A 23,516-nucleotide genomic window follows, 5' to 3' on the forward strand; every position below is an offset into this window, starting at 1 on the left:
GACTATGTGTCAGACTTGTTGTCTCTGGTGGCCTTGCAAAAGAGGGTCTAAAAAAATTATGAAAAGATTCCATAAAATTGCTGTTACCGGCACCAGATACGGTCCTACTGGTACGGGTAGACTGTTGAAGATGACGAGACCGTCCCATGTTTGTCAAGTTACAACTGGGAGATTCACTCCCTGCACCTGCACGGTTGTTTGGTGGAAAAGCCGAGCTAAGATCTAGTAACAGCTTCTGCTGATACTCCTGCATACGTGCGTCCCTTTCTATGGCTGGAATTATGTCACAAAATTTGGACTTGTACCGGGGATCTAATAGTGTGGCAATCCAGTAGTCATCATCACTTCTAATTTTGACAATACGACTGTCATGTTGGAGGTAGTGCAACAAAAAGGCACTCATGTGTCTTGCGCAGCCATGCGGACCAAGTCCACGCTGTGTTTGTGGCATAGAGGTGCTATCCGTTCTTTCTTCCTCTGACATCTGACCCCAACCTCTTTCAACTGAAATTTGACCAAGGTCTCCCTCATCCGCTGAGTCTTCCATGTCCATGGACAGTTCGTCCTCCATTTCTTCATGTTCTCCTGCACCTTGCTCAACATTTCGCCTGCTACTATGCGCCCTTGTCGATCCCTGTCCCCCTTGGTCCCATGCCTGCTGCGTTGGTGATGATGAACGTCTGGACCTTGGTGATGTTGTTGTCCCTTGCGCATATGAATCCTCCTGTAGTTCCTCCCCTTCATGTTGTCCCACCCCCTGACTCCGAATAGTGTTTAGCGTGTGCTCCAGCATGTAAATGACTGGAATCGTCATGCTGATAATGGCATTGTCAGCGCTAAACATATTCGTCGCCATGTCGAAACTGTGCAGAAGGGTGCATAGGTCCTTGATCTGAGACCACTCCATCAGAGTGATCTGCCCCACCTCTGCATCTCGTTGGCCCAGGCTATACGTCATGACGTATTGCACCAGGGCTCTGCGGTGCTGCCACAGTCGCTGTAACATGTGGAGAGTTGAATTCCAGCGTGTCGCCACATCGCATTTCAGGCGATGAACCGGCAGGCCGAAAGACTTCTGGAGCGATGCAAGTCGCTCAGCTGCGGCGCTTGAACGGCGGAAGTGAGCAGACAGTTTTCGTGCCCTGTTCAGAAGGCCATCTAGGCCGGGATAGTGTGTTAAAAATTGCTGCACGACAAGGTTCAACACGTGAGCCATACAAGGTACGTGTGTCACCTTGCCCAGGCGAAGGGCCGCACCCAGGTTTGCAGCATTGTCGCACACGGCCTTACCAGGCTGCAGGTTGAGTGGAGACAACCATTTATTAAACTCGGACCGCAGAGCTGACCACAACTCCTCAGCTGTGTGACTCTTATTACCAAGACATGTCAAGCTAAAGACCGCCTGATGCCGTTGCGCTCTGCTGCCAGCATAGTAATGAGGGGTGCGTGATTCCTTCTGCGCAGTGAGAACGCTGGTGGCCTGACCAGGCAGGCTTGGGGCGGAGGTGGAGGACCCAGATGAGGTGGAGGATGCAGAAGCAGTGGCGGAACTTGGACAGACAGAGGATTGACACACAAGTCGTGGGGACGGCAAGACTTGTGCAGCAGACCCTTCACCATCTATCACCATAGTTACCCAGTGCCCAGTCAGCGACATGTAACGTCCCTGTCCATGCTTACTGGTCCAAGTATCGGTGGTGAAATGCACCCGTTCACACACAGAGTTTCTCAAGGAAGCGGTGATGTTGTGTGCGACATGCTGGTGTAGCGCGGGCACACCTTTCTTAGAGAAGTAGTGGCGACTAGGCATCTGGTACTGGGGCACAGCGACAGACATAAGGTCTCTAAAATCCTGTGTGTCCACTAGGCGGAAAGGCAGCATTTCGGTAGCCAACAGCTTACAGAGGGATAGAGTCAACCTCTTAGCTTTGTCATGGGTCGGAGGAAGTGGCCTTTTATTTGACCACATCTGAGGGACAGAGATCTGGCTGCTGTGTGTAGACGGTGTTGAGTAGGGTGTCCCTGGAAAAATGCAGGTTTGTGAGGAAAGTGCAGGCGGAGACATGATGTTGCCTTCATCCAACGTTGGTGCTATCGATGTCTGAGAGAGCTGTACACACTCACTTGTTTCCCCTTCCAAACCAACTGACGACCTTACAAGCAAACTGCCTGTTGCAGTTACAGTGGTGGAAGTTTTGCGTGGAAAAACAGGTGTGACAGCTGTCCCCACAGTCCTAGAAGATGAAGAGCGCGCGGATGCACTGGAAGGGGCGGGCGGTGGATGGTTCGCTCCGCTAGGCCGCATTGCAGCACGGTGAGCTTCCCACCGGGACTTATGATATTTAGTCATGTGACGATTCATGGAAGAAGTTGTCAAACTGCTGAGGTTTTGACCTCTACTAACAGAATCATGACAAATGTTACATATCACATGAGTTGGGCGATCTTTTTCGATGTGAAAAAAGGACCAGGCTAGGCAAGGCTTAGAGGCCATGCGACCTGTTGATCCACCCCGAATAATGCTCATAGGCAGAGTGGTGGCTGAGGATGCAGTTGTAGACGTGCTACCAGTGCTCCGACTCTGTCCAGGAAGGTGCAAGGTAACTTCGTCGTCGGTTGCATCCTCCTCCACCGCCTCTGTTGACCTCCTCGAGTGCCTGACTGGGGGTTGACAGTAGGTGGGATCTAGAACGTCATCATCAATTGTTGTGTTTGCACTCCCCTCCCCCTCAGACCGAGCCTCTTCTTGCCCTGACCGAATATTTAAGTTGTCATCCCAATCGGGTATCTGCGTCTCATCTTCATCAGTATGTTCCTCATTGTCTATAACCACAGGTGTTACAGTTTGTGACAAAGGGTCAACATTATGCTCAGAAACTTGGTCCTCACGGCCTGAATCAGAGTCACAAAGGTTCTGGGCATCACTGCAGACCATTTCCTGTTCTGTACTCACTGTAGCTTGGGAGCAGACCTCTGATTCCCAGGCTATAGTGTGACTGAACAGCTCTGCAGACTCAGCCATCTCAGTTCCACCATACTGTGCAGGGCTGATGGAGACTTCAGAGCTGGGAGAAATCAAGTGTGATTGGGATGACAACTCAGAGGACTGGTGTTTTTTGGATGCGGTACTTGAAGTGGCTGAGAGGGCACTTGTTGGACCACTTGAGATCCATTCAAGCATTTTCCTTTTTTGCCCATCATCTACCTTTGTTCCTCTTGTTCGTGTCCGTAAAAAAGGGAGCACATCGGATTGTCCACAATAAGTAGTAGACATCTTACTTTTGCTAGTAGATGGTCTATCTGCAGCAGATGATAATGGAGCTTTGCCACCTTCCCCACTGACAAAACCTTTTTTGCCTTTTCCACCACGCCTCTTCCCCTTTCCACCAGCATCTGTCATTTTGCCACTCATGTTGATTGCGACAAGATTGTGGACTGAAAATGTGGTAGTAAAAATTGAGAGGTGGTGAAGATTGCAGTGGTGGTCTAGCTTTATTAACAGCAGAATAATAAAGAATAAATATCCCTGACAATGTAACTTAGTTATAATTAGTTGGAGTGTGCAACGCAGGCAGACGTGCTGCAAATGTCTTGGCACTAGTGGGACTAAAGCAAAGTCCAATAGCCACGTATAGGATGCCACTAGGTACACTGAGTGTTTGCTAGTATAATGGCTTAGTTATAATTAGTTGGAGTGTGCAACGCAGGCAGATGCGCTCTGCAAATGTCTTGGCACTAGTGGGACTATAGCAAAGTCCAATAGCCACGTATAGGATGCCACTAGGTACACTGAGTGTGTGCTAGTATAATGGCTTAGTTATAATTAGTTGGAGTGTGCAACGCAGGCAGATGCGCTCTGCAAATGTCTTGGCACTAGTGGGACTATAGAAAAGTCCAATAGCCACGTATAGGATGCCACTAGGTACACTGAGTGTGTGCTAGTATAATGGCTTAGTTATAATTAGTTGGAGTGTGCAACGCAGGCAGATGCGCTCTGCAAATGTCTTGGCACTAGTGGGACTATAGCAAAGTCCAATAGCCACGTATAGGATGCCACTAGGTACACTAAGTGTTTGCTAGTATAATGGCTTAGTTATAATTAGTTGGAGTGTGCAACGCAGGCAGATGCGCTCTGCAAATGTCTTGGCACTAGTGGGACTATAGCAAAGTCCAATAGCCACGTATAGGATGCCACTAGGTACACTGAGTGTGTGCTAGTATAATGGCTTAGTTATAATTAGTTGGAGTGTGCAACGCAGGCAGATGCGCTCTGCAAATGTCTTGGCACTAGTGGGACTATAGCAAAGTCCAATAGCCACGTATAGGATGCCACTAGGTACACTGAGTGTTTGCTAGTATAATGGCTTAGTTATTAGTTGGAGTGTGCAACGCAGGCAGATGCGCTCTGCAAATGTCTTGGCACTAGTGGGACTATAGCAAAGTCCAATAGCCACGTATAGGATGCCACTAGGTACACTGAGTGTTTGCTATTATAATGGCTTAGTTATAATTAGTTGGAGTGTGCAACGCAGGCAGATGCGCTCTGCAAATGTCTTGGCACTAGTGGGACTATAGCAAAGTCCAATAGCCACGTATAGGATGCCACTAGGTACACTGAGTGTTTGCTAGTATAATGGCTTAGTTATAATTAGTTGTAGTGTGCAATGCAGGCAGACGTGCTCTGCAAATGTCTTTGCACTAGTGGGACTATAGCAAAGTCCAATAGCCACAGATAGGATGCCACTAGGTACACTGAGTGTTTGCTAGTATAATGGCTTAGTTATGAGTTGGAGTGTGCAGAGGACAAGAGGGTACAGTGGCAGGATTGTGGTGCTCTGGGTAGAGGAATGGAAGCCTGCCTTTCTATTCCCTCCTAATGGTGAAATGCAGGGAGGAAATCCCTGACCTTGGCTGCACAGACGCTGGCGCTGTTTTCAGGACCTGTCACCTTAACTCTGACCCTGCCGGTTTGAGCCCTTAAAAGGACTGCTATAAAGTGCTCTCCCTAAGCTGTCTAACGCTGTGTATGCAGCGCATACAGCTGTATCAGCGATAGGACTCAAGACGGAGCTGCGACAGTGATGTCTGACACCAAAGACGCAGAAGGCAGATAATGGCGTCCGTGAAGAAAATGTCCGGTTTTATAATGCAGGGACATGTGACATGCAGATCCTATCACACATGCCGTTGCTTCTCTGGCTCAAAGTCCACTTAGCTGTGTGTGTGTCTGTGATTGGCTGACATGCTGGCCCGCCCCACAAGACGCGCGCGCTTAGGGAAGGAAGACAAGAAAAAAAAAAAAAAAAATGGCGATCGCCATTATAGAAACAGCAGTGATCTGAAGGCGCTGTTCACGCACACTATACACTGAAATGTGATAATAGTTTGATTCACAGAGTGACTTACACTATTACAGCGGAAACCAAGCTATGATTTAGCTGTTTTTTGGCTGCTAGAACCGTTCTCGAACGTTTCTAGAACTATCGAGCTTTTGCAAAAAGCTCGAGTTCTAGTTCGATCTAGAACATGCCCCAAAATCACTCGAGCCTAGAACTGGAGAACCACGAACCACGAACCGCGCTCAACTCTATTGAGGACCTATCCCAAAGAGAGGTCATCAGTATTGGAAGCCCTGAAACCCCCTATATTTGAACTGCTCTCAAAAGAATAATCTTTAAATAGAGAGTACGTAGGACAGAACATAAAATACCCCATTTTATATAGAAAATATCTAATAAGCTAAAAAAAAAAAAACATCTATAAGGAGCATCCAAAGAACCTCACAGCTCTATTTCTAGTCTCAACTAAGAGCAGTCTTTTAGCATCTAGAAGAGGGAAGACACTTGGTAAAATAGAATTCATAGGATAGAGATGGTAAGGAGGCTAGAACCACTTTTGTCTGCAAGTACTGTCTAATTATCTCACATTTGGAAAGAAAAATACCTGGATGAACATTGGGAAAACTGTGCTATAATAAGATAAGTGAAAATTGGAATTCATTAAAAGCAGACCCAATTATGTTTGATGTAAAGCAAATACAAAAGGCCAATATCATTTTCCAAAAAAAATTTCAAATTGAACTTGTGCTCACAGGTGTTTCCAAAATCTGCAACTATTTTCCCTTGACTCTACTATATTGAAAAAAATATTTTTCCAGTATAAGAAAAATGTTTTTCAATGTCATTTCTCAATTTGTCCCTAATCGTTCTGAAGATTTCTGCTTGCAGTCATTACATTCGAACCTTTATTGTTTACCTACTCTGTACAAATCAGCATTAGAAATGGATGAACCCGCCGTGTTTGGGTTTGGTTCGGGACCAGACTTGAACTCGAACTTGAACCCGACAACGAATCCTATATAAGTCTATGGGCACCCGTATTTGGATGAAGTAAAATGGTGTTATTAAGGGCTAAGGGGCTGCAAAAGAAAGAATTAGATGATAAAGGACAATTATACTTTTAGAGTCTCAGCATGGGTGTCACAGTGCTTCCGGATCTGTACATTAACTTTCATGACTATGCACTGCTTTCGCCACACAAGCTGTGTGATAGTGTCTGTGATTACTTACAGTCAAACTGCTGGCATGATGGCATCTCTGATTGGTTGTGGAGTATAAAAATAAATAACTGGAATAAATAGAATAAATAGCATTTGGTCCCCTGTATTTTGATACCCAGTGCAGATAAAGCAGACTGCTACAGGCTGCAGCCCTGGCTGTGTGCATTATCTTGGCTCTGTATCAAAATATGAAGGACCCCATGCAGCTTTTTTTCCCTTATTTAAACAAATAATTTTATACAACGGTGTGCGGTCCCCCACAATTTTGATACCCAGACTAGATAAAGCGGACAGCTGGGGGCTGGTTTTCCAAGGCTGTGAAGGTCCACGGTTGTTGAGCCCTCCAGCCTAAAAATAGCAGCCCGCAGACACCTCAGAATTGTTTCATCCATTAGATGTGCCAATTCCAGCACTTTACCTGGCTAATCCCGATTGCCCTGATGTAGTGGCAATCGAGGTAATGTAAGGAGTTAATGACAGCTGTGATATGTCAAAAAATTACAGCTGTCTTCAAGCCTGAGGTTAGTAATGGGTAGGGGTCTATGAGATCCCCCCTTATTAATTGTTATAGTAAAAAGAAAAACACAAAACAGAGAAAAAAATTCTTTACTTAAAAAAAATAAAAACAAAAAAACACCCTCTTTCTCCAATTTGTAAACCCTCAAAACAGGCCTGCAGATCTGAGATAATCTACACAAGTACATAAGGTCCCACGAAGATCCCGGATCTGCTGCATCTGAGGTTGTAGTGTGACGCCCTGGCCGGGCCAGGTAGTCACAGATAGGGCCCCGCATTACACCAGTCCCCTAACAAGGTGACAGCAGCCAAACATTTAAACCCTAGTCACCCCCCTCAGTGCTTGATGGACACACCAGGTGGTTGGACACGCCCACCGAGGAGTTCGAATGGCCTGAGGTGGGAAAAGAGAGCAGATCAGTTTGAGAGTTGAGTGGAGGAGGTCAGGCCTTTGTGACAGGCCTGTAGCAGACTGACAGGTGCCAGGGTAGGAGCCTGGGTACCTTTGGCTAGGAGGCAGATGGAGGCCTCTGTCTGCAGGAGCCGGAAAGACGGCTCGGTGGAACCGAGGTGGACCGGGACAGGGTAGTGGCCCGCCGGTATGACCCGGGGATCCGACTGAACCGGAGCACAAAGGGGGGTACTCAGACCCTGAAGCTACGTCCAGAAGCTACTGGGGGCTATCTAATTAACTGATTGTGGCCAGGACTATAGGTCCTGTCCCACCCAAAGTCCCGAATGAAGGCAACAGCCCAACGAGGGGATAGAAAGCCATTGCCACGGCAGAGAGATCCTACGGGCCAGCGTCTGCGGGCAAAGGGCTCCTCAGGCAACCACAAGTCGGGGAGCAGACTCCTGAAGTTGCAAGCACAGGTAGTCCACCATCACAAAACAGGTGCAGGAGAAAGGCAGAGACCACCAACCGGGTGGGGGACCAGACTGCAGCCGGCTGTGGGCACCGACCACCATTACCTTGGTTTACCAGAGACTCGTGTGTTTACTAATCGTGAGTACACCAGTGCCTTCCGGCCGCCCATCTCCCTGCACCGCCAAGCACCCCAAACAGGTCCCGGGGCCACCATCCCTGCCAATGGAGGGGTTAACAACTTGCTGCATAACATCTCCCCCGGGTGGCCCATAACTGCAGCGGTGGTGTCCACCTTCACCACATCCCGTGGGTGGCGTCACGAATTCAAACACGGCTCCGGCCGTACACCTACGTCCCCAAATCACCAAACCCGTTTTGATCGACGTGATCGCAGGACCACCGGGTCCGGAGACCCTCGAGCCACCCACTGAAGGTCGGAATCTGAGTGGCTCGGCTGCTGCCGAGCACGGGGCGGCACAGTAGTGTACGGTCACACTAGAAAACATGACTGCTCACTGCAGTGTCAGGGACACACTGATGAAGCCGCAGCTGTGAGTGGTAACATCTGAGTTCACCTGATGTCACAGCTGAGGTTCCCACAGTACCCCGGCTGTGACCTCAGGTGAACTGACTTTTGGTGAACTCATTGAACTCAGTGACATCACTTAAGGGGAAGTAATTGAAGTCAATGCTGAATTATTGGATTAGGCAAACGTTGATTTGGTTACATTTCTGCACCAAATCTACATCTCCTGGCAAAAAAAACTTCAGCATTACAGATGAGAGAACCTGAGGTTCGGTGTTCGATGTTCGTACTAAACACAGACAAAAACAAAAAACAGAGTTCAGGTTTGGAGTTTAGGAGGTTTATGTATGAACACCACTCGCATGAGCAGCGCTATGCTCAGGAACATTCGGTGCTAAGCACATTGTGCGCTTCTTGCAATGTTTGAACGGCTCACACTGGGGGTAACAACAGAATGATCGGATGTAGTGTGCACCAAACAAAAAACATGGAAAACTCTCACCCACCTGCCCTGGAAGTGATTTGTTTATGGCTGGGTCTCTAAGGCTAGGTTCACACACTGCTTTTTTTTATGCTGCGTTTTTGTGCGTTTTTGCGGCAAAAAACGCACAAAAACGCACCCGCGGCAAAACGCATGAGTTTTTACCGTGATTTGGTGCGGTTTTTGCTGCGTTTTGCTGCGTTTTTGCTCACTGCGTTTTTATGAGTTTTTTTTTATCAGAGAACAATGCCATTAAAGATTGTTGAAACCCCCCCCCCCAAAAAAAAAGGTCTGATGTCATTTCCTTCTTTAATATGTTCTTCATTTCCCCTATTGTATGCAGGAGAGCAGACAGCTGCAGAACTACAAGGCTCAGCATGCTCCATACAGGACTGTATGCTTGAGGGAGAAGCAGGTGGAGCAGAACTACAAGGCTCAGCATACTCCATCCAATAGTGTATGCAGGAGAGCAGACAGCAGCTGCAGAACTACAAGGCTCAGCATCCTACATCCAATAGTGTATGCAGGAGAGCAGACAGCAGTTGCAGAACCCCAAGGCTCAGCATCCTACATCTAATAGTGTATGCAGGAGAGCAGACAGCTGCAGAACTACAAGGCTCAGCATCCTCCATCCAGGACTGTATGCAGGAGTTTTTTTTCCCCCCCAAAAATGACACCATATTTTTGTATGCTAGCTGTCTGCCAGCTGTCTATTTGTACCCAGCTAGGAACCAAAAATATAGGGAAGCCCTTTTTTTAATTATTTCATGAATTTCATGAAATAATTAAAAAAAAAATGACGTGGGCTTCGCCCAATTTTTGAGTCCAGCCAGGTACAACTAGGCAGCTGTGGATTGGAATCCGCAGTGCAGAGTGCCCATGCTTTCTGGGCACCCCCGCTGCGAATTGCAGTCTGCAGCCACCCCAGAAAATGGTGCTTCCATAGAAGCGCCATCTTCTGGCGATGTATCCAACTCTTCCAGCTGCCCTGGTGACGGGTGGCTTGCTGGGTAATAATGGGGTTAGGGCTAGCTGTATATTATCAGCTGGCCCTAAGCCTGAATTTCATGGTGTCACGCCAATATTAGGCATAGCCACCATGAATTTCTAGTAAATTAGATAAAAAAAACACAACACACAGAAAAATATTTTAATTAGAAATAAAACACAACACAATTAGTGACTCTATGTTTATTGAAATAAAGAACCGCCCTCCGCAGTAATCCTGGGTCAAGGGTCCCACGCCGTCCAATCCGGATCCAATATCATCTGATCGGTTTACTGGAGGCATACCGATCAGATGATGTCAGGTTAAAGGACGTGAATCACATGACACATCAGTTGATTGTATAAAAGCTGTTTGAACAATCAGCTGATGCATCAGTGCAAAAAAAAACCAACAAAAAACTCACTTATGTGCTGATTACCGGCAGCTCCTGGAGCAGAGTATGATCCCGTGCGATTGCTGCAGGAGCTGCCGGTAATCAGGGATGAAGTCTCCTGATGGCAGGATCAGCTGATAGTTCACCATGAGACTTACGATCAGCTGATGCGTCAGGTGACCGCATCAGGTGATCCACCGCCAGCTCCTGCAGTCATCGGACGTGCCCGGGGAGACTGCACACAGCCGGAGCGGCGGTATCGGGAGAGGAGCTGGGAGCGGATATGTCGGGAGCCTGCAGACAGGTGAGCATGACATTTTTTTTTCTACTGTTCACTTTTGTTTTCGCAGCTGCTTCCACCTTCCGCCCGGCCATGGCGCCGCACGGGAGCTGACATGGGGCCGCACTAATGATAGAAGCAGCGGTGGCGGTACCGGGAGGATTCACGCTTCTGTACTGTTTACTGACAGAAGGAATCCTCTTCCTGTACATGTCACTGTACTACCCACCCCTTGCGTTTATAGCTGCGTTTTTAGTCATAGAAACGCACTAAAACGCAGCTATATTTGCAATTTGCGTTTTTCATTGCATTTTTGAACATCTCATTGAACTCAATGGGTGGAAACGCAGTGAAAAACACAAAAATAATTGACATGCTGCGTTTTTGTGTGCAGCACAAAAACGCAGCTAAAAAAAAATGCTGTGTGCAGACAGCAAAAATTAAAACTCATAGACTTCGCTGGGGAAGCAAAGTCATGCAGTTTTCTGAACAAAAATGCACCCGAAAAACGCGCAAAAACGCTGCGAAAAACGCACTGTGTGAACTTACCCTAATAGTTACTGGACAGGTTGTACAATTTCTCAAAACAACTGCTAATCTGGTAAACACAGATTAGCAATCCCTGTGAACATTAATCCCTTGCTATGTACACAGTTGAGAAAATCATGTGCTTGTGATGTGTCATCAAAATTCACGTGGTATGCTTGGGTAACAATCGGTAAATGACTTATCTGAGCTGCGTGAGGTTCACTGTGCCATACCAGTCATATGTGGCACATGGGCCATAGGTTGCCAAACTCTCCCCTTGGGGATAAACACTTATCCTGTTTATGTGATAGATGTACGGAAGCAGGACTAAAGGTCCAGTCACACTAAGCAACTTACCAGCGATCCCAACAACGATAGGGATCGCTGGTAAGTTGCTAGGAGGTTGCTGGTGAGATGTCACACTGCAACGCTCCAGCGATCCCACCAGCAACCTGACCTGGCAGGGATCGCTGGAGCGTCGCTACACAAGTTGCTGGTGAGCTCACCAGCAACCAGTGACCAGCCCCCAGCCAGCAGCGCCGCGTGGAAGATGCTGCGCTTGGTAACTAAGGTAAATATCGGGTAACCAACCCGATATTTACCTTGGTTACCACCGCACGCAGCTACACGTGCAGAGAGCAGGGAGCAGCGCACACTGAGCGCTGGCTCCCTGCTCTCCTAGTTACAGCACACATCGGGTTAATTATCCGATGTGTGCTGCAGCTAAATGTGCACAGAGCAGTGAGCAGCGCACAATGCTTAGCGCTGGCTCCCTGCTCTCCTAGCTACAGTACACATGGGGTTAATTACCCGATGTGTGCTGCAGCTAAATGTGCACAGAGCAGGGAGCAGCGCACAATGCTTAGCGCTGGCTCCTTGCTCTCCTAGTTACAGCACACATCGGGTTAATTAACCCGATGTGTGCTGCAGCTAAATGTGCACAGAGCAGGAGCCGGCACTGACAGTGAGAGCGGTGGAGGCTGGTAACAAAGGTAAATATCGGGTAACCAAGGACAGGGCTTCTTGGTTACCCGATGTTTACATTGGTTACCAGCCTCCGCAGAAGCCGGCTCCTGCTGCCTGCACATTTAGTTGTTGCTGTCTCGCTGTCACACACAGCGATCTGTGCTTCACAGCGGGACAGCAACAACTAAAAAATGGCCCCGGACATTCAGCAACAACCAACGACCTCACAGCAGGGGCCAGGTTGTTGCTGGATGTCACACACAGCAACATCGCTAGCAACGTCACAAAAGTTGTTCGTTAGCAGCGATGTTGCTAGCGATGTTGCTTAGTGTGACGGGGCCTTAACAGTTACAGTATTAGCACAGTATAGCACAGATAAAAAGATACACTTGTGTGTCCATTTAATTTTTCACCACTGGAACCAAGCCAAGATTTATTTTTAATGTCAACAAGCAGAAATCTAGAAAATTAATTGATACCCTACGTATATTAAAAGTCAAAGGTCAAACAAGGCTAAAAGAAGAAAACACAAATCAAAGACCACTAAAAAAAGGTTCACCGCACAAGGAGTGTGTTTATATAAAAAAAAAAAACCCTGTTAGGGCTGGCTTACACGAGTTTATAAAACAGTAGAGTGCTATCCAATGTTTTATCAGATAGCATTCACTCCAGTGTTATCATCAGTGTTATATTATGGAGCAATGCCAATCGGCATTTTTTTTTTTTCTCGTGCTAATTCAGTATGAGAAAAAAAATGCTGGATGGTATGATTGGCAGCGTATCTCGGACCACACACACCCATACAAGTCTATGGCTGCGGGTGAAACATCAATGTGCATTGTGATTAGAGTTGAGCGCGGTTCGCGGTTCGAGGTTCTCCAGTTCGCGGCTCGAGTGATTTTGGGGGCTGTTCTAGATCGAACTAGAACTCGAGCTTTTTGCTAAAGTTCGATAGTTCTAGATACGTTCGAGAACGGTTCTAGCAGCAAAAAGCAGGGCTTTTTACAGCTACAGTGTGCAGGAGCCATCGCTGGCAGCCTGCCAGAAGCTGGTAACCAAGATAAACATCGGGTATCCAAGCAAAGCGCTTTGGTTAGTAACCCGATGTTTATCCTAGTTACGTGCAGGAAGCCCACACTTCCCCGCTCAGCTCACTCCGCCCCCTCCTGCACGCGGCATGTACACACACACACACTCACACACACACACACACACACACACACATACACGTCCCCAGCCATGCAGTCCATGACACTGACGTCCTCCTGGCACTCTGCACACATGGTCCCACTCGGCTTACCTGCGGTGATGAAGTCCCGACCTCAGCGCTGTCACTGTCCTCCATGGCCGCCGCTTGTCACATCACCATCTCTCGCTTCCAACCCGAGACTGACTAGCGGTGATGTCACGGGCCTCTCGCGATATTTGGCTGTGAAGGCGGCGGTCATTGAACTCAGAGACAGGTGCTGTCAGCAGTGCAGAAGATCAGCGCAGGTAATGTACCTCGCTGACAGCATCACTTGTCATCCCCTGCAGTGACCTGGGCGGACCAATTGATGTTAGCTCAGGTCACTGCACTGCTCTCCCAGCCAATGGGGAACATCCTGCTCTTCATTGACTGGGACAGTGTGGATCGTCATGGCAACCCCTTGGATTACATCAGACCTGGATTTGTTTTTCTTTCTCATAAAATGGTTAAAGAGGGAATGTATTGGGGAGTGTTTTTTCAAATAAAAATGTGTTTGTCGTCTATTTTTTTTATTACTGACTGGGTTGGTGATGTCGGGTATCTGATAGATGCCTGACCTCACCAACCCCAGGGCTTGATGCCAGGTGACATTACACATCTGGTATTAACCCCATATATTACCCCGTTTGCCACCGCACCAGGGCACGGGATGAGCTGGGGCGAAGCACCAGGATTGGCGCATCTAATGGATGCGCCACTTCTGGGGCGGCTGCGGCCTGCTATTTTTAGGCTGGGGAGAGTCCAATAACCATGGACCTCCCTAGTCTGAGAATATCAGACCCCAGCTGTCTGCTTTACCTTGGCTGGTGATCCAATTTTGGGGGGACCCCTACGTGTTTTTTTTTTAAATTATTTATTTAATTAAAAATAACAGCGTGGGGTGCCCTCAGTTTTGGATTACCAGCCAAAGTAAGGCTGCCAGCTGTGGTCTGCAGGCTGCAGCCGTCTGCTTTACCCTAGCTGGATACAAAAATAGGGGGAACCCCACGTCATTTTTTTTTTCATTTTTTTGGCTAAATACAAAGCTAAGCACCCCTTAGTGCCACATGAAAGGCACCAAAGGGTGCAAAATTACAAAATGCAGGAGAGTGGGACATTATGTGTCTTTCTGCCATTATAATGACAGAAAAGACTGATATGAAGTGTACAAGCACAGGAAAATCACTAGAGCGCTCTACGCTGTGAAAAGCAGTAGAAAATGGCACTGGAGTGAACATGTGACCGCCTCATGTAGGATGAAGCTATGGATCCTGGGTAAATTTATGTATTTTACCTCCTTCAGTTTTTTTGCAGTACACAAAAAAAACGGAAGGCACACGGATGACAAACAGATGACATACGGACCGTCTACGGAACGGAAACGGATGCCACACGGATGCACCCGTGAAAAAAAACGGACTGTTTTTTGCAGACCACAAAAATGGATCGGTCGTGTGAATGTAGCCTTATTCTGATCTGCCGTTTATAAACAGCAGGCAGAAATAAGTGAATAACGCCCCCCAGCGTCAGAAAATCTCCGGGGTTTCAGGGCTAGCTGAGACCCTGGAGATCATGATTCAGGACGGTTTTTCCGGTCCCCGCTCACGTGATCACAGGTATACACCGTATACCGATGATCACGTTACAGTAAATGACAGCGCCGGTAAAAAATTATTTATCTCCCATCTGGCATGAACAAACATGATAAATCTCCTCCCCGGTCCCCTCCGGTCCCCTGGTGTCGCCAAAGTGCCCCCCCTGATGCCCTCCCAGAAATCCAAGATGGCCGCGCGCACAGCAGCGCATCGGCCGCATTCACCCTACTCCTTTGATTTCTGTCGCATGTGCCATGACACATGCGACAGAAAACTCCTCCCCAGGCCCTGCCAGGTCACCCCCTATAACCCCACCGGTGTTCCCCAGTGTCCCACAGTACCTGTGCAGCGTTGATCCCCCCACGGCCCTCTCCTTCACAATAGACGCTGCCGCATGCACAGAGCGGCTGTCAGCTCAGCTTCCTGTGTTCAGACACAGTGAGTGGTGGTTATGCATCTGTAAGCTAAATGGGCGGCACGGTGGCTCAGTGGTTAGCACTGCAGTCTTGCAGCGCTGAGGTCCTGGGTTCAATTCTCACCAAAAGCACCATCTGCAAGGAGTTTGTATGTTCTCCCCGTCTTTGCGTGGGTTTCCTCCGGGTACTCCGGTTTCCTCCCACACTCCAAAGACATACAGCACTATGGAATTAATAACGCTATATAAATAAATAAATTATTATTATTACTGCAATGCCCTGCTCATGAGGTAAGGAACATAATTGATCAGGAGAGCTATATACTACATTTCCAAATGGAGGGATTTGCTTTTATAGTTTCCCTGCTGAACGACTACCAAACATGAGAGTCCGTTATAAGCCACAAGAAAACACATTTAAATAGCGAGCTCTGTTGTTAAGTATTCATTCAGCTGGATAACTGGACTTAAAGGGGTATTCCATCTCCAAGATCCTATCCCCAATATATAGTAGGTGGAATAGCAATAATATCAGCAAATACCAATATTTGGAAATGTAGAATAGTTCTCCTGATTAGGCATGCCCTTACCTCATGAGCAGGGCATTGCAGCTTTGGTAGCAACCATTACGACATGGACTCTGCTGCTGTGGACCCGGGGAGAGTGAGTGCAGATTCACTGCACCCACAGTCCTCACATGAAGGGTCTGCACTCCTAGAAAATGGGGGATACGTTCCCTGAGTGTCTCCCCCCCCATATTCTAGATGGTCCAGAGTCGTCGTGGGACCCCTTTATTTTTTTCTTACAATAAATTGGTGAAAGAGGAAATGTTTTGGGGACTGTTTTTTCAAATAAATTTCTTTTGTCGATTTTTTTTTTTAGTACTGACAGTTTATGATGTTGGGTATCTAATAGACAGGTGACTTTACAGCTAGTATCAACCCGATTTATTACCCCGTTTGCCACTGCACCAGGGCACGGGATGAGCTGGGGTGAAGCGCCAGGATTGGCGCATCTAGTGGATGCGCCACGTCTGGGGTGCCTGCGGCCTGCTATTTTTAGGCTGTGAAGGCCCAATAACTATGGACCTTCCCACCCTGAGAATACCAGACCACAGCTGTCCGCTTTACCTTGGCTGGTGATCTAATTTGGGGGGGACCCTACTTTTTTTGTGTAATTATTAATATTTATAAAATAATTATAAAAAAAGAGCCTGGGGGGACCTCCATATTGGATCCCCAACCACGGTAAAGCTGCCAGCTGTGGTTTTCAGGCTACAGCCGTCTGCTTTACCCTAGCTGGCTATCAAAAATGGGGGGACCCAACGTCATTTTTTTTTAACTATTTTTTAAATAGAAAAAATTAATGGGCTTCCCTGTATTTTGATTGCCAACCAAGGTAACGGCAGGCAGATGGGGGTATTAACCCACAGCTGTCTGCTTTATCTGCGCTGAGAATCAAATATACCGTGGAGCGCTACGTCATTTTTTTTAAAGGTTTATTTTTACAGCACTGTGATGTCCAGCAATCAAAATACAGGGAAGCCCATTTTGTTTTTAGTTATTTAAATAAATAATTAAAAAAATATATATGGGCTCCTGCTGCATTTTTTGTATTGCTAGCTAAGGGTAATCCAAGCAGCTACTGGCTGCTAACCCCCACTGCTTGGTGTTACCTTCACTGGCAATGGAAAATCCAGGGAAGCATTTTTTTTTTTTTTTTGCCAAAAAACTACAAAAAAAGGACATGCGCTTCGCCATATTTTTGTATGCTAGCCAGGTATAGCAGGCAGGTGCTGGAAGAGTTGGATACAGCGCCAGATGATGGCGCTTCTATGAAAGTGCCATTTTCTGAGGCGGCTGCAGACTGCAATTCGCAGCAGTGGGGCCCAGAAAGCTCAGGCCAACCTGTGCTGCGGATTCCAATCCCCAGCTGCCTAGTTGTACCTGGCTGGACACAAAAATGGGGCGAAGCCTACGTCATTTGTTTTCTAATTATTTCATGAAATTCATGAAATAATTAAAAAAGGGCTTCCCTTTATTTTTGGTTCCCAGCCGGGTACAAATAGGCAACTGGGGGTTGGGGGCAGCCGTACCTGCCTGCTGTACCTGGCTAGGATACAAAAATATGGCGAAGCCCACATAATTTTTTCAGGGGGCAAAAAACTTCTGCATACAGTCCTGGATGGAGTATGCTGATCCTTGTAGTTCTGCAGCTGCTGTCTGTCTGTATGGAGAAGAGCAGACAGCAGCTGCAGAACTACAAGGCTCAGCATACTCCATCCAGGACTGTATGCAGAAGTTTTTTGCCCACCAAAAAAATGACGTGGGCTTCGCCATATTTTTGTATGCTAGCCAGGTACAGCAGGCAGCCACGGGCTGCCTCCAACCCCCAGTTGCCTATTTGTACCCAGCTGGGAACCAAAAATATAGGGAAGCCCATTTTTTTTTAATTATTTCACTTATTTCATGAAATAATTAAAAAACAAATGACGTGGGCTTCGCCCCATTTTTGTGTCCAGCCAAGTACAACTAGGCAGCTGGGGATTGGAATCCGCAGCACAGGTTAGCCCGAGGTTTCTGGGCGCCTCTGCTGCGAATTGCAGTCCGCAGCCGCCCCAGAAAATGGCGCTCTCATAGAAGCGCCATCATCTGGCGCTGTATCCAACTCTTCCAACAGCCCTGGAGCCGGGTGGCTTGTTGGGTAATCATGAGTTAATACTGGCTTTGTTTTACTAGCCAGTATTAAGCCAGAGATTCTTAATGTCAGCCACGTTTGACCCGGCCATTAAGAATCTCCAATAAAGGGTTAAAAAAAACCACACAGAGAAAAAATACTTTAATAGAAATAAATACACAGACACATTAGAGACTCCTTCTTTATTACCCCCTGTCAGCCCTCCATGATCCATGATCTTCTGTCTTTCTCATTCAACAAATGCAGCTCTGCTCCATCACTGCTGCATGGGGGAAGACGCTGCTTCCCATGCAGCCTTCACTCCGTGAAGGCTGCACGGGAAGCAGCGTGCAGCCTTCTCTCCGTGAGAGATCAGTGCTGCTGGCTGCTAGCGGTAACAGCGGTAACGCTGACAGACGCGTTACCATAGCAACAGGGCTCCGATCATGTGATTCCCGGAGCCGCGGTTAGCGGTGACGTCACCGCTAACTGCGTTGCTATGGCAACGGTGATCTCCTAACGGAACGGGGAGTCGACCGTGTGCTAGAGCATGTCGCCGGTACACGGCGATACACAAATGTGCACCGTGTACCGGAGAGTGCAATGACAGGTCCTACATGACGCGTCATAGTCATGTGACCAGTCTGTAGCCAATGAGATAATAGCCACGTGACTGGTCACATGGCTATTTTGACGTCACGATAGGTCCTGCATCACTGCTGGCAGTGCTGGTTACCGGGAGGATTCAGCGATCATTGGATGGAATAGCGGCAGGAGACAGACTGCAGGAGGGATCGCGGGGACCGGTAAGTGTTATGGCAATGTTTATTAACTGTATGTGTACATTTATAATGCGTTTTTATGTGTTTGTGATTGCCTCCCATTATTTCCTATTGGTTCGAGTTCGGTTCGTCGAACGTTCGCCGAACTGAACTCGAACGAGACCTCCGTTCGACGAACCGAACTGGAGCCGAACCACGGCTGGTTCGCTCATCTCTAATTGTGATATCATCTGAGTCTCGACCAATATAAAGATAGACATTGTTAGAAGATGTATAAATAAAGTTCTCAATCTTCTCCGTACCTGAGCCAATTCTTGAATGCAATTAGATCACAGTGAATGACAATCAGCTCATGCTTGTGCAGAGTTTTAGCTGAGTGTCATTAGCATATCGCATCTGATTCTCTTGCATGAGAGCATCACCAGATGCTGTACCCCAGTGTGACCATAGCCATGGTAAAAGGATTGAAAATGGGTCCACCAGCCAACTGTGTTCTACCTGTTCTTAAGCTTGTGAGAAGCTGCACCCACCAAGCATGTTACTCTAAATAAATACTCTAACCATCAAACTTGTTGCCTACCTGTGAGTAAAATTGTTGATTTGTTACTTGTGTTCACCTCAATTCCTTCTACCATTTCTGATTGAGGAGCTACTCTATCCTCAAGGGCCATTTTATTAACACTTTTAAAGAGTAACATCACTATAACATTTTGTATTATCCTTATACCACACCAAAGAAACTAAAGCATGCTTTATACCATACAATTAAGCATACGATATCGTATGCGATGTGACACGCCCCCATCGTATGTGCGACACATTCAATTTGTTGACCATGTCGCACAAACGATTAATTGCCTTCACACGTACTTACCCTTCTATACGACCTTGATGTGGGCGGCGAACATCCACTTCCTAGAGTGGGAGGGACTTTCGGCATCACAGCGATGTCACAATGTGGCCGGCCAATTGAAGCGGTTGGGCGGAGATGAGCGATACGTAAACATCCGGCACACCTCCTTCCCTCCGCATAGCCGGCGGGAGCCGCGGGACGCAGGTAAGATCTGTTCATCGTTCCCGGGGTGTCACACACTGCGATGTGTGCTGCCTCGGGAACATTGAACAACCCAACGTGCAATTTTTAGCAAATGAACGACGTGTATGTGATGAACGGTTTTACGGTCAATCGCAATCGCACGTAGCTGTCACATGCTACAACACCACTAACGATGCCGGATGTGCGTCACTTACGACGTGACCCCGCTGACACATTGTTAGATATGTTGTAGCGTGTAAAGCCCGCTTAACCCCTATGTGTTGCGTGTGAGAATATAGAGTGGGTTCAAGAGCTGAGCTTGCTCCATGTACAATGGGAATCAATTGGTCTATACACAGTATGTATCTCCCCAAAAAATGGTACAAATCAAAATTACATTTTGCAATGCAAAAAAAAAAAAAAAAAACGTCATAAATCTCTATCAACAGAAAAATAAACAGGTTGTGGGTCTCAGAAAATGTCATGAAAAAAAATAGTTTTTTCTTTTTACAAAACGCTACATTTTTAAGGCCATAAAAATCTTTAAAAAAAAACATAGAAATTTGTCATTCCTGTAATCATACTGACCTAAAAAATGATGTTTCCAGGTCATTTTTACTGAATTCTTAAAAGACAAAACCCCCAAAAAATAGCAGAATGTTTGTTTATTATAACATTTTACTCAACTTAATTCAGTTTCCAGTTTTAAAGAAAATTAAATGGTAAAGGAAGTGGGATTATTCAAAATTATTCAAAATTACATCTTGCCCAGCAAAACAACAAAAAAACCCCCAGAAATCAAAACGTTCTATCGCTCATAAAAAAGAGGGTGGGTAATAACTAAAGCACACAAAATGAAAAATGGAGTCTAAATGAAGGGGTTAAAGAAGCATCTGTACACAACCTTTGGCAAAGCAAAACATGGTACTTTGTGATTAACCAGTCTTAAAAACATGATTTATTTATTTACAATTCCAGATTACTGTTTTCTAAATGAGATCACAAAAAATAATTTTAAGGTGGTAATAATTATAAAGCAAAAAACACCACACATTTACATTTAACATTTTACATTTAGCCATCAATGTTCATTTACTTTATATATTTTATTGTTTTATAAACTTACCAAGAGGCCAGGATATTCAATAAGAGCCGACATTATATAGGCAGTCAGGGTAACTGGACTATAGGTACCACCTTGAAGCTGAGTGTTTATTATTCTGCCTGGTTCCCAAAATTCTCCATTTTTCTTTTGATGTCCTAAAAGCCATGTAAGCGTATCATGAAGAACCACAGGGTCAACTAATATAAATGGCCGGGCTTTTAAAAAACAGCGCAGGACAAAAGCAGACAACCTAAGAAATAGGAGAATATATTCTTGTGTTAGGTGTTGCAAAAAGAATTATACTCCACTGTAATAAATGCTATTGCTGGTAGTGCAAGTTTTCTGCTTTTTAGATTATATTTTTCTCCTTTATTGCTGGATCCTTTCTGCCTAGACATGTAGATTTTTAACCCAGATAGAGTAATTTTAGTTAGGGTCCTGGTACATTGAGATCACCTTGCCATTGGTTACCAGGCTCACATGCATTGGCCAATACATAAGCTAAGTATCTCTTTTTTTCAAATATTCCTATATCAGTAATGCAATACCAGAGTTCACTTATTGACTGTTAGCATTTTAGAGTGCAGCTGTATGTATTTTTGTAGTTATATTGTGTTTTCAGTTGGCACCTGTTCACACCTGTTGGATGTGCGGGTCAATCTTTTTGATATATTTGTAGTACATTTCTTTGTGACTGAGCACTCCACCCTTAACCAGGCTGTGTCTATCCTCCTTTAGAGATTGATCCTTTCTGCCCAGACATGAAGGTATTTAACCCAGTTAGAGGCATTAATGTTAGAGTACCGGTATATTGAGATCACCTTGCCATTGGTTACCGGGCTCACATGCATTGGCCAATAAATAAGCTACTGTATGTATCTTTTTTTTCAAATATTCATATATCAATAATGCAATACCAGAATTCACTTATTTATTGTTAGCATTTGTTACCTGTTGAATGTGTGGGTCATTCTTTTTGATATTACTAAATATTGTTACACAATTATATGTATAATGACCCAGTGTTCTGAGTGTGGGGCAGTCCATGAATTGCCTAGTTGGACAACAAAGTAATTAGCAGCTTAAACCTTATTCTGTCTCCTGATGAACCCCAACCATTTTTTGGAGGTAAACGCATCCAGAAACAGAGTTAATAAATATTGTATCAGCTGACTGAGGCTAATGTCTGTGAGGACGCCAGATATGTGACCAAAATTATTACTCTCTGTGTTCACCCATTAGACTTATCTTCCAAAAGTGTTTTCTCTTTAATCCAACTTGTTGGTCTTGTTATTGATTTACCATTGTGTTCAACATAGGGAGAGTAGGGAGAGTTTAAGGGATAGCCATCGAGGAATGGGGGCACCATTAAATGTAAAGTGGTCATTTGGGTATACATTAATATTTCTTGTGCTCTCAGATTAAACTTTTACTTGTTATTCGAGGGTTTGTTTGTGTTGTGTCTGTTTGGGGTAATTTTTAACAAGAATGCAATAAAATTGATGTTTTATATTTGAAAATAAGGTTTATGCTGCTAATTACTTTGATGTTATATACCTCTTGGCATTTTTTCTCTGTGGAACTTTAGTTGGATAACACATCAAGCATCCTAACAACTCTATCTGATATACTCTTGTACACTACATATTGGCAACATGGATGGCGAGATTTCTTGCTTTTGGAACTTTTGGACCATTTGATGGTTTTGGAGACCACACTAGTCTGTAACAGGGTCAAAGTTAGGTTTTGCAGAAATCCTTTAATCCACCAGGGAGCAGGTACTCACATCAGGAAGATGGTACTGGTAAAAGTGTTTAACCATCAACAATTGTGAATACAAAAAAATAATGTTATTATTGTGATTGGTTAGGATGCTTCTTGAAAAACAAAAGCTAAAGAGACTATTTTAGTTTTTATTTATAGGGAAATTTAGGATGTTCCTGAGGACTCTACATTTTTGGGCGGAAATGTATGTTTTAGATGGCTCACATTAATCATAATTTTTTTAGAATATCATCTCTTGTACTTTTATTGTCCTACCTTATTAAACCCTGCAGGAATATTGTGAGAATAGAGACAGATTTTTCATTATGTTAAATTATCGGAGGTTTAGACAATTACTAATGTACCAGGTACTTCCTGAAGGATCATCATTTCCAAAGGCGCTAAAAGACCCATCTTCTCTTTGATAGATAAGTTCTCTTTGGTAACCTAGAAAACAAAACAATGTGTGTTATAATAGAAATAAATGATCTGACTAAATATTTTAAGGAGTAAGATACATTTATAGCATATCGCACCTCTGGGATCCCTCAATGTAGTCTAAGGGGGTATGGAAACATTGAAGTATGCTTACGCAGATGTTTCTGTAACTATCAATCAAAGATTAGATTATGCAAACAAAATATTCTTTATCCATAAAGCTTGCCCCAGGAGGAATGAAGAATATTTAAGCCACCTACATTTTAATGCAGTTCAGAATCAACATTTTGAGATGGCAATACAATGTTATTTTGCATTTTAGTAATTATAATGCGCAAGTTAGCTCCCCTCCAGAAGGTCAAACGCAATTT

The 23,516-nt window shown here is 45.5% G+C and overlaps 1 protein-coding gene across 1 annotated transcript in view; it reads right to left on the reverse strand.

The window, feature by feature from the left end:
• Positions 1-23,516, reverse strand: part of LOC142296516 (CD109 antigen-like) — a 474,860-nt gene that overhangs the window by 118,834 nt on the left and 332,510 nt on the right. The window contains exons 24-25 of the mRNA XM_075340204.1: positions 23,073-23,154; positions 20,965-21,193 (exon numbers count right to left, since the gene is read on the reverse strand). Of these exons, the coding sequence (XP_075196319.1) occupies positions 20,965-21,193; positions 23,073-23,154 (311 nt within the window). The remainder of the gene's footprint in view (positions 1-20,964; positions 21,194-23,072; positions 23,155-23,516) is intronic.

This window comes from Anomaloglossus baeobatrachus, chromosome 3, assembly GCF_048569485.1.
Source record: "Anomaloglossus baeobatrachus isolate aAnoBae1 chromosome 3, aAnoBae1.hap1, whole genome shotgun sequence".
Taxonomy (NCBI): Eukaryota; Metazoa; Chordata; class Amphibia; order Anura; family Aromobatidae; genus Anomaloglossus; species Anomaloglossus baeobatrachus.